The sequence below is a fragment of the Pantherophis guttatus genome, chromosome 5 (assembly GCF_059756535.1).
Source record: "Pantherophis guttatus breed Tessera chromosome 5, ASM5975653v1, whole genome shotgun sequence".
Classification (NCBI taxonomy): domain Eukaryota; kingdom Metazoa; phylum Chordata; class Lepidosauria; order Squamata; family Colubridae; genus Pantherophis; species Pantherophis guttatus.
Genome location: NC_142067.1, coordinates 112,083,508 through 112,100,470, shown reverse-complemented (window position 1 = coordinate 112,100,470; position 16,963 = coordinate 112,083,508). Strand labels below are relative to the sequence as shown.

At 42.0% G+C, this 16,963-nt stretch overlaps 1 protein-coding gene across 1 annotated transcript; it reads left to right on the top strand.

The window, feature by feature from the left end:
* Nucleotides 1-338: 338 nt before the first annotated feature.
* Nucleotides 339-14,001, top strand: DHPS (deoxyhypusine synthase). Its single transcript, XM_034417208.2, has 10 exons — nucleotides 339-599; nucleotides 2,575-2,805; nucleotides 4,828-4,992; nucleotides 5,730-5,851; nucleotides 6,075-6,171; nucleotides 8,418-8,504; nucleotides 9,793-9,898; nucleotides 11,485-11,588; nucleotides 12,925-13,050; nucleotides 13,231-14,001. The coding sequence occupies exons 2-10, from the start codon at nucleotides 2,602-2,604 to the stop codon at nucleotides 13,324-13,326; spliced, it is 1,107 nt and encodes a 368-aa protein (XP_034273099.2). The 5' UTR covers nucleotides 339-599; nucleotides 2,575-2,601; the 3' UTR covers nucleotides 13,327-14,001.
* Nucleotides 14,002-16,963: the final 2,962 nt, after the last annotated feature.

The following is a 16,963-nucleotide window of genomic DNA, read 5'->3' as shown; positions in this document are numbered from 1 at the left end:
CTTGGCTGTCTCAGGAATTCTGGGAGTTGAAGTCCACAGGTTGCAAAAGGGCTACATTTGCCCACCCCTGCCATAGACACATTCATCTTCAAGTTGCTAAATTTGAGAAACACTGCGACCTGGAACCCAGCCCCTATTCCTAGGCTGCTTGGTTGCAATGGGACTTATAGTCTGGTAGCAAGAGAGCTTTCAAGGCGCTCCCCGACCACCTTTTGGTTAAAAAAAAAAAATAACAAAAACGCGTTCCCGCTCTAGGACTATCCTGGGCGCAGCACCACGTGCCAACCTCCTTCCGGCTTCCGCCCGTCCTTGAAGCCGACTTCCTGCTCCAGCTCTTCAGAGAAGGGAGAAAGGGGAACGCCTCCTGGCGGAAGTTCAGCCTTTTTCCCCGCTGAGCGGAGCGAGTGGAACCGGCGAAGCGCTCCTTCTGCCCAACTCCGCTGCCGGCTGACGCTCAGGGACGGTTCTCGGTTAGCTTTGCCCGAGGAGGTTGGCCGGCTCTGCCCTAGCCCGGCCGACGTCCAAGGGAGAAGGGAAGGCGGGCGCACGTTGGCTCCGGAGGTGGCAGAGCTCGTAGGGCTCTCGTGGAAAGTCTCCAGGTAAGAGGCGGGAGAGATCCGGACGCTTTGATATTAACAAGAATTGGGGTTGGGTTTTTTTTTTTTGAAGGGGTGGGGGGGGGGGATGCCAAGGATTTCCCACCCGGTGCATTGATTGCCCGCCGAAAGCATTGCATTGCATGGCTTTTTATGGTGGGTCCTGCTCGGATGCTCAGTGCCTGCAAGCAAAATCCCTGTGTCGAAGTCTTCAGCTCTTGTTCTGTAGAGGCAGAACAAAAGCAGGGTGGGACCCTGGGGGCACGGCACTCTTCTGTATCTGGGTCACCTCCCAGTGCATGTACAAGAAGTGTGTTTGCATGATTAGAATTAGAATTAGAATTAGAATTAGAATTAGAATTAGAATTAGAATAGAATAGAATAGAATAGAATAGAATAGAATAGAATAGAATAGAATAGAATAGAATATGAAATAGGGATTAGGATAGGATTAGAATAGAATAGAATAGAATAGAATAGAATAGAATAGAATAGAATAGAGAATGAAATAGGGATAAGGATAGGATAGGATAGAATAGAATAGAGAATGAAATAGGGATAAGGATAGGATAGGATAGGATAGGATAGGATAGGATAGAGAATGAAATAGGAATAGAATAGAGTAGAGTAGAGTAGAGAATGAAATAGGGATAAGGATAGGATAGGATAAAATAGAATGGAATAGAATAGAGAATGAAATAGGGATAGAATAGAATAGAATAGAATAAAGAATGAAATAGGGATAAGGATAGGATAGGATAGGATAGAAAGAATAGAATAGAATAGAATAGAATAGAATAGAATAGAATAGAATAGAATAGAATAGAATAGAATAGAATAGAATAGAATAGAATAGAATAATTCTTTATTGGCCAAGTGATTGGACACACAAGGAATTTGTCTTGGTGCATACACTCTCAGTGTATATAAAAGAAAAGATACATTCGTCAAGAATCGCATGGTACAACACTTAATGATAGTCGTAGGGAACAAATAAGCAATCAAATCCTATTAGGAAACAATCAATATAAATCATAAGGATACAGCAATAAGTTACAGCCATACAGTCGTAAGTGGGAGGAGATGGGTGATAGGAACGATGAGAAGATTAATAGTAATAGTAATGCAGACTTAGTGAATAGTTTGACAGCATTGAGGGAATTATTTGTTTAGCAGAGTGATGGTATTTTGGGAAAAAACTATTCTTGTGTCTAGTTGTTCTGGTGTGAGTGCTCTATAGCGTCTTTTTGAGGGTTGGAGTTTAAACAGTTTATGTCCAGGATGTGAGGGTATATTTGAAGAGGAATATTTGCAAAGTTGCATCTCCTAGGAGAATCTGGAGTGGTAGAGCAAAGGTAAGGAGTCTCAGGTGTTCAACTCCAAGTCCCAGCAGTCCTCAGAATTCCTCCCAGGGCTGTTATGATTGATTGGTTGATGTTCTTTGTGTTGCAATGCACTGCTTAAAGTAGCATTTTAAAAAATCACTTTAGATAAACCAGTCTATAATCTAAGAGGTTTTTTTTTATTTCATTTCCCTTTTTATATGATTGTGATGTTTCTCAGGAATATCTTTCTGTCTCTGGGAAAAAGTTGGAATCTAAATTTGTCTATCATTTCACAGTTAATTTTAGATACATACCAATCTAGCAGACTCCTGGTGTCTACTGAGGCAAAATAATTAATGAAGGGAAATGGGGATTATGCAACATGCATGTCATTATCCAGAATTGCTTGAAAGAGAAATCGTTCACCGGGAGGAACTGTTAATGCAAGTTCATCACTATTTGTATGGAATTGGCCATCCAGAAAATAAGGCAATGAATGGGAAATGACTCAAACTTATTTTTTTTCTTACATGGAAAACTTGACCTGCAGGGGCCTAGAAATCTAAGAAGTGTAGATCCAGGGTTCTGAAATGATAGTTACAGGACAGAAACTCTCTTAAATTCAAATCTTATTTGTGACTTTATATTCCCAGGCTGCAAATTGCTTCAGTGCCCGCCTGATGGAGAATATGACTAGTGCCCTACCTGCTGGAGCAGTGGCTGCTGTACTAAAGCCCAGCGCAGAACTTCCCAAAGGGAGCTCAACTGTACGTGGCTATGATTTTGACCATGGATTAGACTATCATGCCTTGCTCCAGTCTTATCTCAACACTGGTTTCCAAGCTACCAGTTTTGGACAGGCTGTGAATGAGATCAATCGAATGGTAAGTGGCCAGAATGATTCCTGATGGGATGAAGGGACAGTAGATTAGATTAGATTAACAGAGTTGGAAGAAACTTTGTAGGTCATCTAGTCCAAATCCCCACCCAAGCAGGAGATTCTACGCCATTTCTGACAGATGGCAGTCCAGTCTCTTCTTGAAAGCTTCCAGTGATGAAGCTCCCACAACTTCCAAAGGCAACTTCTGTTCCATTGGTTGATTGTTCTCAGTGTCAGAAATTTCTCCTTATTTCTAGGTTGAATCTCTCCTTCTTCAGTTTCCGTCCATTATTCCTTGTCTGGCCTTCAGGTGCCTTGGAAAACAGTTGACCCCTTCCTCTCTGTGGCAGCCCCTCCCTCAAATATTGGAACACTGCTATCATGTTTCCCCTGGTTCTTGTCTTCACTAGACTAGCCAGGCCCAGTTCCTGCAACCATTCATTGTATGTTTTAGCCTCCAGTCCCCTAATCATCCTGGTTGCTCTTCTCTGCACTTTTTCTAGAGTCTCAACATCTTTTTTATAGTGTGGTGACCAAAACTGGATGCAGTACTCTAGGTGTGGTCTTACTAAGGCTTTATAGAGTGATATTAGTACCTCACTTGATCTTAACTGTATCCCTCTGTTAATGCAATTTAGGATTGTGTTTGCTTTTTTGGTTGCTGCCGCACACTGCTGTAGAAGGGAAGATACTGAATTCCATCCTTGAATGTGCTTAATGACTGTATCACCTAACTATATCTCCACTTTCATGAATATACATTCTTGCCTATCCTGTGTATCTTTTATTTGCTCACATTCTCACAATACTCTATTCTTGCTTATGTTACGATGCAGTTGGATGACAGGAATTTGGACTTGGGTACATGCAGCTTTTTGCTAATACTCTGCACACCACATTGTTTCACAAAATGGCTATAAAAAGCCAATATATTTCCCCAATGACTAGACTGCCGAATTCTGGGAAATGAGTCCGCAGAAATAGGAAAGATTAGTTATTGTTATGCTACGATGAACTTTAATCTTATCATCTCATCATTACGGCATAGAATTCAACTGATTAATATCCATGATGGTCTGGATTTTGATGGGCAACCTGTAATATGATGAGGCTGAGGGAAGGAAGTAGATTTTGGATGGAATCATTTCAAAGCGGTGACTGCCCCAAAAATCTTTTTTTTTATTTTGGTAAATTCTGCTTTTTGTCTATCTAGGATTGGTTCAAGCCATGAACAGGATCATTGTTTTCACAAGCCTGATCACACATTGCAAGTCTGTATACAGATCTTTTTACCTGGCCTTAAATAACAGTCTCCATTGTAAAGACATCTCTTGCAAAGCATCAATAACTCCTGGTTGTGGTTGTTTTATCTTTGCTAGTTGACTTAATTTCAAAACAATCCCCTCTCCTTCTCATCTCCTTCATTTCAGGTTATCTAATCTGGAAGTAAACTAAACATTTTTAATCAAATGTACTTATTGTCAGCTTTGGAAGCCATATTAGGCCGGAATCTTCCATGCTGCCACCTTCTCCTGTGTGGGAAAGTAGGAGGGGGGATTTACTAGAGGGGTTGTCTTTAGACATAATAGCATTCTTCCTGTCGGTCAAGGTCAGGCCGATCCTGCATCTGGAGAAGGAGTGGTCGGAGTGATGTCTCGAGATGGGACGGATGGTGATTGGAGCATGTGATCGACTGAGGAGTGAGGGAATGGTTTACTGAGGGGAAAACCCGGACCTCTCAGATTCGGGTTTTCCCAGATGTGCCAGTTGACTTAGTCTAGTAAATAGAACTTTGAAAAATCCTTGCTTCAGAGTTTTACTTGGAGTTGGGGGTTTTCTGGAACGCTGACACCTATTCCTTATGACTGTGTCCCATTTCTTCTGCAATTATAAGTGGCTTAAAAGATTTGTTGTTTGTGTAAACAAGATTTGTTTGTTTTGTTTGGCCTTCTTCCCTGCTGTGAGCTCTGAAATGCAGTGTTTCACCTGGGTTGAATTTGATTCAAATGATTGGGTTCTGTTGCAGATAGAAGCAAAGTTGACACCCTTAGGGGAAGATGAAGGAAATCATGCCGATTTGAATCCCTGTTCTCGCCGCCTGACTGGCTGTACAATTTTCTTGGGCTTCACTTCCAACCTCATCAGCTCAGGTGTTCGTGAGTCCATCCGCTATCTGGTGCAACACAACATGGTATGACTTGACTGAGAAATATATTTCTGACTTTTATTTCTAAGTGAATAAAAAAATTGTATCTTTATGTGGTTGGAAAAGGAAGTGGGTGTTTCAGAAAGAAGAATTATGGGGGAATTTATTACACCACATGGTTCTCTGACATTTAGATGGACATACAAGGCCTGCAAAGAAAGAAGTACTTTTCCAATCACTCAGATAATCAGCCATTGATGTTGTGTGATTGATGGCAAAACTTAACCAAAGTAGTCTTTCACAGAGGAGTAGAGTAGAGCAGAACAGAACAGCACAGCACAGAACCAAAACAGAACTAGAACCAGAATAGAATTAGAATAGAATAGACATAGAACAGAAGAGAAATAGAGCAGAACAGAACAGAAATAGAGCAGAACAGAATAGAAATAGAACAGAACAGAATAGAAATAGAACAGTATAGAATTAGAACATAATAGAATATAGTTTTTATTGGTCAAGTGTGATTGGACACACAAGGAATTTGCCTTCAGTGGATAAGCTCTCAGTGTACATAGAAACAACAAAGTGATAAATCATAAGGTATCAATAGGAGAAGGTAATAAGAAAGATTAGAAAGTTAAAAGCAATACAGCCCTACTACAGGGGTAAATATCCTTAGTTAAAAATCTACATGAGTATAAAATCCTTAATTTCTAGGATGTTAATTGCAAACAAGCTTTGATCCTTTGAATCTTTGTTGAGTGTTACTTTTGATTTTGTAGGTTGATGTTTTGGTGACCACAGCTGGTGGCGTGGAGGAAGATCTGATCAAATGCTTGGCAGCCACTTACATCGGAGACTTTAGCTTGCAAGGGAAAGAACTACGACAGAGTGGAATTAACAGGTGGTTCCTTTGGTCGTGCTGAAGGATAATCTGACCCCATCAGAAATCAGTATCTTTGATTATTTTTGGGACTGGTATTATGCCTTGATAATTACTTTCAGGTTTTCTCTTATATAATCTATATTATCTCACATGTAGTTGTGAGAAGGTAATCTAATTTGTGGTGTGGAGAAAAGCAATGCAAAGTAGAGGTCAATAGCTATTTCCTTTCCCCCTCCTCCAGGATTGGGAATCTCTTGGTGCCCAATGACAATTACTGCAAGTTTGAGGACTGGCTAATGCCAATCCTGGACCAGATGGTGACTGAACAAGACACAGAGGTGAGAGCTGGAACGTTAAGGGTGAAAAGTCTACATTTGAGTTGTTGTTTTTCTGTATGATATTGCAAAATGTGTATGCTAATGTTGGATGGTTCTTTCATGTACCAGGGAGGAAAAAAATATAATATTCTAAGGGGTGAAAGGCCAATGTAACATTAAAACCAAGACCTACCGTATTTTCCGGCGTATAAGACGACTGGGCATATAAGACGACCCCCAACTTTTCCTGTTAAAATATAGAGTTTGGGCTATACTTGCCATATAAGACTGCCCCTCTTCCAATGCACACCAAATAAAAATTAAAAAACATCAACTGGCTCACCTACAATGTAAAAGCAGCTGTGCTAGACCCAAAATGGCCCCTGCAACAAGCAGGAACCTCACACAGCCACAAAAAGTCCAAAAAACCAACTTTCACACTTTACACACACAAAATTCCACATACAGCTTTGTGAGATTTTGTGTGTTTGTGTAGTTGGAGTGAAACACTACAGAAACACACTAAATCTCAGAAAGCTGCACAAATATTATTTTATTTTATTTTATTTTTATTTTTATATGAAAGCTAAATTTAAAACTTCCTAAACAGCTTCCTAAATGGCTAGGTCTAAAAAAGAACAACTAAAAAAACCCCAATTGACTATTTTTTTTAAAGCTCCCAAAGGGGAAAAAAACTTACCCAATAGAACAGGGGTCTCCAACCTTGGCAACTTTAAGACTTGTAGACTTCAACTCCCAGAATTCCTCAGCCAGCTTTGCTTTGCTGGCTGAGGAATTCTGGGAGTTGAAGTCCACAACTAACTCCTTGCTTGATTGCAGGCAGGGAGTTGCTTGCTTGCCTGAATAGATTCAAGCAAGCAAAGCAAGGCAAGCGTTGCGATTAGCAGCTGAGGTAAGCAAGCTGGAGGGGGAAAACTTTTTCCCTTTTACATGGCCCTGGCCATCCCAGCTGAGTTGCAGGGAACTCAGCTGGGATGGGATCGACCGTCAGAACTGGGACCGTCAGAGCCATGGTTCTGGCGATCCCAGCTGAGTTGCAGGGAACTCAGCTGGGATCGTCAGAGCTGGGATCCTCAGAGTAAAAGGTAAAAAACTTTTTCCCTTTTACGTGGTTTCTGGCGATCCCAGCTGAGTTGCAGGGAACTCAGCTGGGATCGTCAGAGCTGGGATCCTCAGAGTAAAAGGTAAAAAACTTTTTCCCTTTTACGTGGTTTCTGGCGATCCCAGCTGAGTTGCAGGGAACTCAGCTGGGATTGTCAGAGCTGGGATCGCCAGAACTGGGATCGCCAGAGCCATTTAAGGCTCGTCAGAGCCTTTCAGGCTGGTCTGCCTGGTTACAGGAGAACTACACCCGGCGTATAAGACGACCCCTGACTTTTGAGAAGATTTTCATGTGTTAAAAAGTCGTCTTATACGCCGGAAAATACGGTAATAATATTAAATCCTCTCTATGATCCAAAGTTATGTTTTTGTTGAGTTGAGTTGAGTTGAGCAGAGCAGAGCAGAGCAGAGCAGAGCAGAGCAGAGCAGAGCAGAGCAGAGCAGAGCAGAGCAGAGCAGAACAGAACAGAACAGAACAGAACAGAACAGAACAGAACAGAACAGAACAGAACAGAATAGAAAATAATAGAGTTGGAAGGCACTTTGGATGTCTTCTAGTCCAACCCCCTGCTTAGGCAGGAAACCCTACACCACTTCAGACATATAGTTATTCAACATCTTCTTAAAAATGTATAGTGTTGGAGCATTCACAACTTCTGGAGGCAAGTTGTTCCACTGATTAATTGTTCTAACTGTCAGGAAATTTCTCCTTAGTTCTAAGTTGCTTCTCTCCTTAATTAGTTTCCACCCATTGCTTCTTGTCCTGCCCTCAGGTGCTTTGGAGAATAGCTTGACTCCCTCTTCTTTGTGGCAGCCCCTGAGATATTGGAACACTGCTATCATGTCACTCCTAGTCCTCCTTTTCATTAAACTAGACATACCCAGTTCCTGCAATCGTTCTTCATATGTTTTAGCCTCCAGTTGCCTAATCATATTTGTTGCTCTTCTCTGCACTCTTTCTAAAAGAGTCTCAACATCTTTTTTACATTGTGGCGACCAAAGCTGAATGCAGTATTCCAAGTGTGGCCTTACCAAGGCATTATTAGGTTCAGTTATTTTTATATTTGAAGACATCCTTGTGCTTAAGTTTTTCCCATGCCCATCTGTGTTGTCTAACCGTTCTTTGATTCTTCCCTGCCTTTCAGGGTATGAAATGGACTCCGTCAAAGCTCATTGCTCGGCTTGGCAAAGAAATCAACAATCCAGATTCAGTTTGTTATTGGGCACAAAAGGTAGACTGAGAAAGGGATTTCTATTTAATTTGTCGTTTCACTTCTTTGTGCATAAGTAATCTTCTTTGTTGTTACCTAATGGGAGTGTCTTCTTTTTTCTAATCTCCGATATAATCTTAAGGCCTGTTTTATGCAAGTAATATTCGACTTACAACCATTCTTTTAGTGACCATTTGAAGTTACAACAACACTGAAAAGAAGTGAATGATGACAGTTTTTCCCATAACCATTGCAGCATCCCCATGGTAATATTTCAAACACTTAGCAACTGGCATGTATTTATGATAGTTGCAGTGCCTGGCATCATGTGATCACCTTTTGTGACCTTTGGACCAGTGGTGAAATGTAAAATTCGTTACTACCGGTTCTGTGGGCGTGGCTTGGGGAGGGGTAATATGACTGAGTGGGCGTGGCCAACTTTTTTCTTTTTTTCGGCTGAAGAGGTTGTAAAAAAAATGCTTTTAAAGCCTCTGATGATCCCAGCTGACTTGCCTGATCACAGAAGTTTTTTTTTTTTAAAAGCCTTTGACGATCTCAGCTGACTTGTCTGATCGGCAGAGGCTTTTTTTCCTTTTAAAAACATTTTTTTCTATAACCTCTTCGGCCGAAGAGGTTGTAGAAAAAATGCTTTTAAAAGCCTCTGATGATCCCAGCTGAGCCGCGCGATCATCAGAGGCTTTTTTTTTTTACTTTTAAAAGTAAATTTTTTTGGCCAAAGAGGTTGTAGAAAAAATGCTTTTAAAAGTTAAAAAAACAGCCTCTGATGATCGCGCGGCTCAGCTGGGCAATGGGGGGGCAGGGATTTTTGCTACCGGTTCTCCGAACCACCCACCTCCATAGCTACCAGATCGGGCGATCTGGTCTGAACCGGGAGCATTTCACACCTGCTTTGGATAAGCAAAGTCAAGAGGGAAATCAAATTCACTTAACAACCGTGTTACTAACTTAACAAGTTCAGTGGTTCACTTAGCAAGTGTGCCAAGAAAGGTCATAAAATGGGACAGAACTCACTTCACAACTGTCTTGCTTAGCAACAGAAATTTTGGGCTCAAATTGTGGCCATAGGCTGAGGGCTATCTATTTAGATGATCTTGCACATGACCCTTGGTATTGCAAATATTGTTCTCCCACTCATTTCCCAGTGGATAGCTTGTTCTTTCCCCCAGTATTAGATTTTCCTTTAAAACTGGGCTCCAAACAAAAATAAATAAATATTTAATACATAAAACAAATGCAGGAAGTGCATCTCTAGCTTCTGTGAGCCATGCTACTTATATTTTCTCAACAGAATAACATTCCTGTATTGAGCCCAGCAATAACAGATGGATCCCTCGGAGACATGATTTTCTTCCATTCCTATAAGAAACCAGGTCTTGTGATGGACATCGTAGAAGGTGAATGAAGATATATATATATATTTTAATTTGATTTATATGCCGCCCTTCTCTGGAGACTCAGGGCGGCTTACAATGCGTTAAGCAATAGCCTTCATACTTTTGTATATTTATACAGAGTCAGCTTATTGCCCCCACAAACTGGGTCCTCAATTTACCCACCTTAGAAAGGATGGAAGGCTGAGTCGACCTTGAGCCTGGTGAGAATTGAACTCGCAGTAATTGCAGGCAGCTGGATGTTAAATGCTGCCTTAGGAGGCATTAGCCTCCTACGCCACTCAGGCTCTAATTTGCAACATACCATATTTTCCGGCGTATAAGACGACTTTTTAACACAGGAAAATCATCTCAAAAGTCGGGGGTCGTCTTATACGCCGGGTACCCGAATCTGAGTTGCTGGCGCTGACTGATGACACTACGGGAGCGCCAACAACATTGAGGGGAAGCTGTACTCCGAATTAGTTCTAACCTACAAGAGGTGCCAGGCAGTGCGCGGCCCCCGAGAAAGGAATGCATCCCCACTCTACCCTGGAATTCGGGTCACTTTCCTTCCTTTCCCAGCAGTCCACGGTGAAAGCGGCGCCGCGGTCGACCTGGGCCAGCGCCTTGCACACCTGGCTCTGCGTCTCCATGATGAGAAGCTCCATGCGACTTCGCATGTCTCCGCGCTGGTCGCGTAGCTCTCGCAATCCGCTCACCGGAGGAGCCATGAAGCTCTCGCATAGCCTTGCCAGATCTTCCTCGTCCTCCTTTCCTCACGGCTTTTCTGGTTGTAATTGCTGCTGCTGTTGTTGCTACCGCCGAGACTGCTCCTTCATCTCCGCCCGCCACACCAGACCCAGCCCGGCCAGCACCGCCGTGGCTCCCGCAGTCCAAGCGAACGCCGATCGCTGCCACCCACCATCGCCCCAACGGGAAGAACCGCCCGGCGGCGATTCCAAGGAGCCCGAAGCGAACATCCTGGAGCAGGGCGGGCCGGCCCGGAGGCTTAAACCCCGGGCGCCCAGGTGCCGAACCCCACACAGCAGAAAAGACATGACAGCCGGTGCCCAGTTCCTTCTGCAGCTGTCCGGAATAGCGCCAAGCCAGGAAAGTGCGCTGCGCACTCCCACCCTTCTCCTGCCAGCCCGGAAGAGTGGGGAAATGCAAAGCAATACCTTGTGGGGAAGGAGTACAGTTTCATTGGCAATCCTGCCCATCCCTAACATTGCATTTAGACTACAACTCCCAGCAACGCCTGTGGGAGAAAAGGGACGTAGAAGCAAGAAGGGGCACAGCTTTCCCTCAATGTTGTCGGCACTCCCGTTGCGTCATCAGTCAGCGCCAGCAACTCAGATTCGGGAAGCTGTGCCAATCTAGTCAAGGCTGCATGCTGCTGAATGCTGGTGGGGCTCGCCATCAGTGGGGGAAAAGGTGGGTCTTATACTCCGAAAAATACGGTAAATTTCCAGTGCGGTTCTTGCATTGAAGTTGAGGTTAGCAAATGCTGTATGTTGAAAGCTCAGCAGCTGTAGGTTTATTGTTGAGATGTACAATGTTTGTTTGCAACACTTCCATCGTAACTGTTACTGTCATCTCTCTTACAGACCTGAAACTCATTAACAGCCAGGCGATCTTTGCCCGGAAGACAGGAATGATCATCTTGGGTGGAGGCCTTATTAAGCATCACATTGCCAATGCAAATCTGATGGTGAGGGAGAGTGGTGGGTAGTAGGCACAAAGTCAAGGTTGATTTGGGAGGGAGAGACTATGGTGTGAGATGAAACATTTGTTTAAGCAAAATGAATATAGAGACATCTTGGTGCTACCCTGTCATTAACACAGCTGCCTGCAATTTCTGCTGGTTCGAATCTCTCCAAGGCTCAAGGTTGACTCAGCCTTCCATCCTTTCTAAGGTAGGTGAAATGAGGACCCAGTTTGTGGGGGCAATAAGCTGACTTTGTATAAAATATACAAAAGAATGAAGGCTATTGCTTAACGCATTGTAAGCCGCCCTGAGTCTCCGGAGAAGGGCGGCATATAAATCAAATTAATATATATATATATATATATATATATATATATATATATATATATATATATATATATATATATATATATATATATATATATATATATATATATATATATATATATATATATATATATATATATATATATATATATATATATATATATATATATATATATATCCCTCAATTCCTATAATTTTAATCAAATGGCTTGCAACAATAAAACAAAATAGTAATAACACTTAGACTTATATACCGCTTCACAGTGCTTTACAGCCCTCTCTAAGCGGTTTACAGAGTCAGCCTATTGCCCCCCAACAATCTGGGTCCTCATTTTACCCACCTCGGAAGGATAGAAGGCTGAGTCAACCTTGAGCTGGTGAGATCCAAACTGCCAAACTGCTGGCAGCCGGTGATCAACAGAAGTAGCCTGCAGGACTGCGCCACCGCATCTCTTATATATTTTTAAATATAAATATAAATATTTAAAGGCAACCTAGTGATCCATTATACCAGAAAAGAGTGCATTTTTACATTGGAGAGTTCCACATAGAATTAAAATGGTTGCAGGTATATCTTTGAGTTGTTCAACTCACAGGTCATCGCCACAGAACTGGAATTTCCAGTTGAGGTCGTGGTAATTCTTCCCAATCGGGAAGAACCCCATGCCATGAGTTTGTTCTCTGCATGCTGAATACAAGACCAGTCCTTGGTCATTCTTCTTCACACTTCCCTATTTAGTAGGGCTTGGAAGCACTTCTACAAGAAGTTTTGATGTTCTTCTGCCGGAGTGGAGAAGATTATGCTAAATAATTTTGGGGTCTAATAATCGTTTGTTGAAGTTGCTCTGAAACACTTAATACCCTTGCAGTTTGGAAATCATTAGCTACATCAGGGCAATGCTGGCCTTAATGACAACTATAGATCTGCTCATCGTAGTCCTGGTATGTCTAATCAAGGATGTAATCAGTCTGCTGAGCCTTAAGAGGTCACCAAGTTTTTTTTGGTTTCTAGAGAAATGGAGCTGACTTCTCCGTATATGTCAACACCGCACAGGAGTTTGATGGTTCAGATTCAGGAGCTCGGCCTGACGAGGCAGTGTCCTGGGGAAAGATCCGTATGGATGCCAAGCCTGTCAAGGTATGTGTGGGACAAGAAGGGACTGAGAGATCACACGCTGGCACGGATGGGGCATGAATTCCAGGGCTACCATCGTAACCATCCTGACGGGCAATGTATTTTAGAAAAAAAGCAGATGAATGATTTGGAGAGGGACCAATCATCTCAGCTACCATGTTTTTCATGTTTTTCTCTTACCAGGTCTATGCTGATGCTTCCCTGGTTTTCCCATTGCTGGTTGCAGAGACTTTCGCTCAGAAACCAAATGCTTTCGTTCAAGAAAAGAAAAATGACTGAATTGGGAACTGCTGCATGAGGCTTTTTTTTTTTCTGTTCAGAACTGCCTGCTTCACATCAGTCAACACCTATGTTGAAATTGCCACGAAGATCTCCCTGGATGAATGGAGAGCAGGACCTATTGACCATTCAGGCAGCAACTTCTACAATCCCCACACTGGACAGAAGTGGTTATCCCAATTGTCTGCATATTATACCTAAATTGGGAAGCAATCATTCTGTCAGCCATTACTACTTGGCAATGATAGATCTTCTACTGCAAAATATGATGGAGTTGAGAAGGTGTGAAGACCCTCAATGGTGTGCTCAGTTCTTCCGAAGGATTTTTATGCAAAGGTGGAACACCTAGGAGTTCTGGATTTTGATTTGTGTGTTTGTGTGTATGTCTTCTAATGACTGAACCAGGCCATACCTCTGTGATCTGGTCTTTCCTGTCTTCTCAGTCAGCCCCTGATATTTATTCAAGATGTTTTATGTGGATTTGGCGAAGAGTCATAATTTTGTAATAGTTTAAACATATGATTGTTTCTTGTTTTTGGGTGCCTTTTTGCCATCCAAATGACTGTGACATTTTGTGACTTTTTATGCATATAAGAACAGCCGTTTTTTTATTATTATTATTATTATTATTTCTGGGGCAAAGTTATGAGTTGATTAAAAAATTATTGAACAATATATTTAGTATTCTGTATTTGTGGGCTTTCGGAGATGCCACAGTTTTGGTTTACATAGTATGGGGAAATGGAAGTTAAATAATGACCTTGAATTATTAGGCTTTTTATCAAAGAATTCAGATTTACAGTATAACCTGGAGTTCCATGCCTTCAGTAGCGCTCCAATTAAAGTTGCTCCCAAAATAATTTTTAATGTGTCTGGAAGAGAAAATCATTTAATATTGGGTTTGAGTAATCAAAATAATTTTATTTCTAATAGTTTTATTAAATATTACAACTACAACAATAAAAAACTAATACAAACTTAAAAAAATAAGGTGCAGGGGAAAAAAAAGAAAAAAGAAAGAAAATACAGTAAACAGAAAGAAATGTATAAAGAAATGACTTCTTTCATCTCAACAAATATAAACAGTTTTAGTAATTTATCACTTCTTAAAATGCAGTAATTTATCTCTTCTTCCTATCATAATCCCATATTTTATATATAAACAAATGTCAAGTCTCTGCTTAAGTATATTAAGTATATATTAAGTATATAAGGAGCTGCTGGGGCCTAGAGGTGGAGCTCTTGCCTCACAATTAGGAGGTTGTGAGTTCGATCCTAGATAGAGGCCAGATGTAGGGTCTCCTGCTTGGACAGGGGGTTGGACTAGATGATCTGCAAGGTCCCTTCCAACTCTGTTCATCTGATAATATCGAGTGAAGGGAAGGCCACAGTCTCAGTGGGTAATTGGCTTCTGTAATCAATTGCTCTTACTGCTAGGATTTTTTTTTTTTTTAAATCTCCCATCAGAATTTGCCTTCCTATAACATACATCCTATAACATACATCCATTCTTTCATGTCCTCCACTTTTGCTAGGGAACAAATTTCTACCTTGATCTCAGTTATGCCTTTTCAGGTACTTGAAAAGGGCTGTCATATCCACCCATAGCTGTCTTTTCTGAAAGTTAAACAAGAATCCCAATTGTCATCAAAGAAACAATCATACAAGTTATCAGTTTACAGGAAAGGGAAAGGAAAAGGAAAAGACAGGTTGTTAGTTGCGAAGTCGTGTCCGACCCATTGCGACCCCATGGACAACTTTCCTCCAGGACTTCCTGTCCTCTACCATCCTCTGGAGTCCATTTAAGCTCACACCTACTGCTTCAGTGACTCCATCCAGCCACCTTGTTCTCTGTCATCCCATTCTTCTTTTGTCCTCAATCTTTCCCAGCATTAGGCTCTTCTCCAGTGAGTCCTTCCTTCTCATTAGGTGGCCAAAGTGAAAGGAAAGGAACAGGATTCTGGTGCTATTAGAGATTCAGGGGTGGGAAACATTTCATCTGTAACAGATGATGGAGATAGTAATATTGATGTGATAAATATTACATTGGCAATAAATAATACAGGTCTTACCTTATACATTGTTCCATAATATGTTATGAAAATATTCCCCGTCTTTTCATGCAGTTGTCGCATGACAACTTACCACTGTCTCATCAACTTCATTTTTAAGCAGCTCTACGCTGCATTAATCTCATCCCCTTGGTTCCTCTTTATGGGTGCAGAAGATAATTTTCTGCACTCCACAAGCTCCTTTCTTGTCCTACACTTGCTATTTACACATTTGTGTCAGCAATTATGTTCTTACATATCCTCATTAATGCACCATACCTTGTCTTCATCTCTTTATCCTTTCCTTTAGTTTGCAGTTTAGTATAAATATGATTCTATTCTTCATTGGTATCTGATCCTTTTAATCCTTCACCGCTGGTACAGGTAATTATGTGAGGGTATTTTTCCCTCACTTGGTATGGTGGGATTCAACCGGTTCGTACCACTTTGGCTGAACTGGTTGTTAAATTGCTGGCTGGCCCCACCCCTCTCGCCCCTTCCAGAAGTCCCCATGGGCCCCATTTTGGCTCCCAGGTAAGTGCAGGGAGGACTACTAGGCCCAAAACGGGGCATGGGGGGTGCGGCACGGCCTCCCCATGGTCCATTTTTGCTCCCAGGGGGCTGCAGGGAGGCCTACTGGGCCCAAAATAGGATGCGGGAGTGCGGTGCACCCCCACGCGGACTGTTTTTGCTCCCAGAAGGCTGCAGGGAAGCCTACTAGGCCCATAACGGGGCATGGGGTGTGCAGCGCCCCCCCCCCACCATGGCCCAGTTTTGCTCCCATGGGGATGCAGAAGGCCGAGTACTGCCTGTCATACACCCTGGCCACACCCACCATGGCCACGCCCACCCCACCAGTCATCAGTGCAGAGAACTGGTTGTTAAATTACCGTATTTGAATCCCACCACTGCTCACTTGTCCTTGCTTTCTTGAAAATGTAGAAGTGAGAACCTTCTTAAACCTTGGCGTCTGAAGTCTTTTGTCTTTGGGGAAAAAAACAACCAGCCTAATTTCAAAGTGTGAGCAGTCTCAGTTTGTAATGGTTCTAAAAAGAAAGCTGTTTCCTTTCTTTCAGAATTCTAAGCACATGTATTTACTTTTATCTCACAAACATCTATCACAGCATTGTTTTGTCGCTATTGAAATAGCACATGAATAATACATCTCCTGATTCACAAAAATATTCCATTCAGAAAATAAATGACTCCAAATAAGACACGTGTGAAACAAGTGTGGGTTGATAAAGCTTCATGAGAAAATTAAATGAGCTGTCTTCTGAAAGTAGACTGTGTCTTTTTTTTAAAAAAAATATGAAACAGTGCAGATGTTAATTCTCTCATTCCTCCTGGAAGTCCTATGCCTTCAGTAGAATCCAAGAGGTTTCTTAGAAACAAACAACACACACACACACACACACACACACACACACACACACTCATCTTTCTAGGTCTGTACCATGAAAGAGTCTGCCTGTAGTAAATATAGAAACTGTATTTTTTCCAGGTTTTGTATTTGTACCAGGGGTGAAATCCAGCAGGTTCTGACAGGTTCTGAAGAACCGGTAGCGGAAATTTTGAGCAGTTCG

Bases quoted from the DNA above. Each gene is read 5' to 3' on its own strand.
- DHPS (XM_034417208.2), top strand. From the start codon at position 2,602: ATGGAGAATATGACTAGTGCCCTACCTGCTGGAGCAGTGGCTGCTGTA. The intron at 5,852-6,074 runs GTGGTTCCTTTG...CCCCTCCTCCAG, and splicing joins CGACAGAGTGGAATTAACAG to GATTGGGAATCTCTTGGTGC. The intron at 6,172-8,417 runs GTGAGAGCTGGA...CCTGCCTTTCAG, and splicing joins TGACTGAACAAGACACAGAG to GGTATGAAATGGACTCCGTC.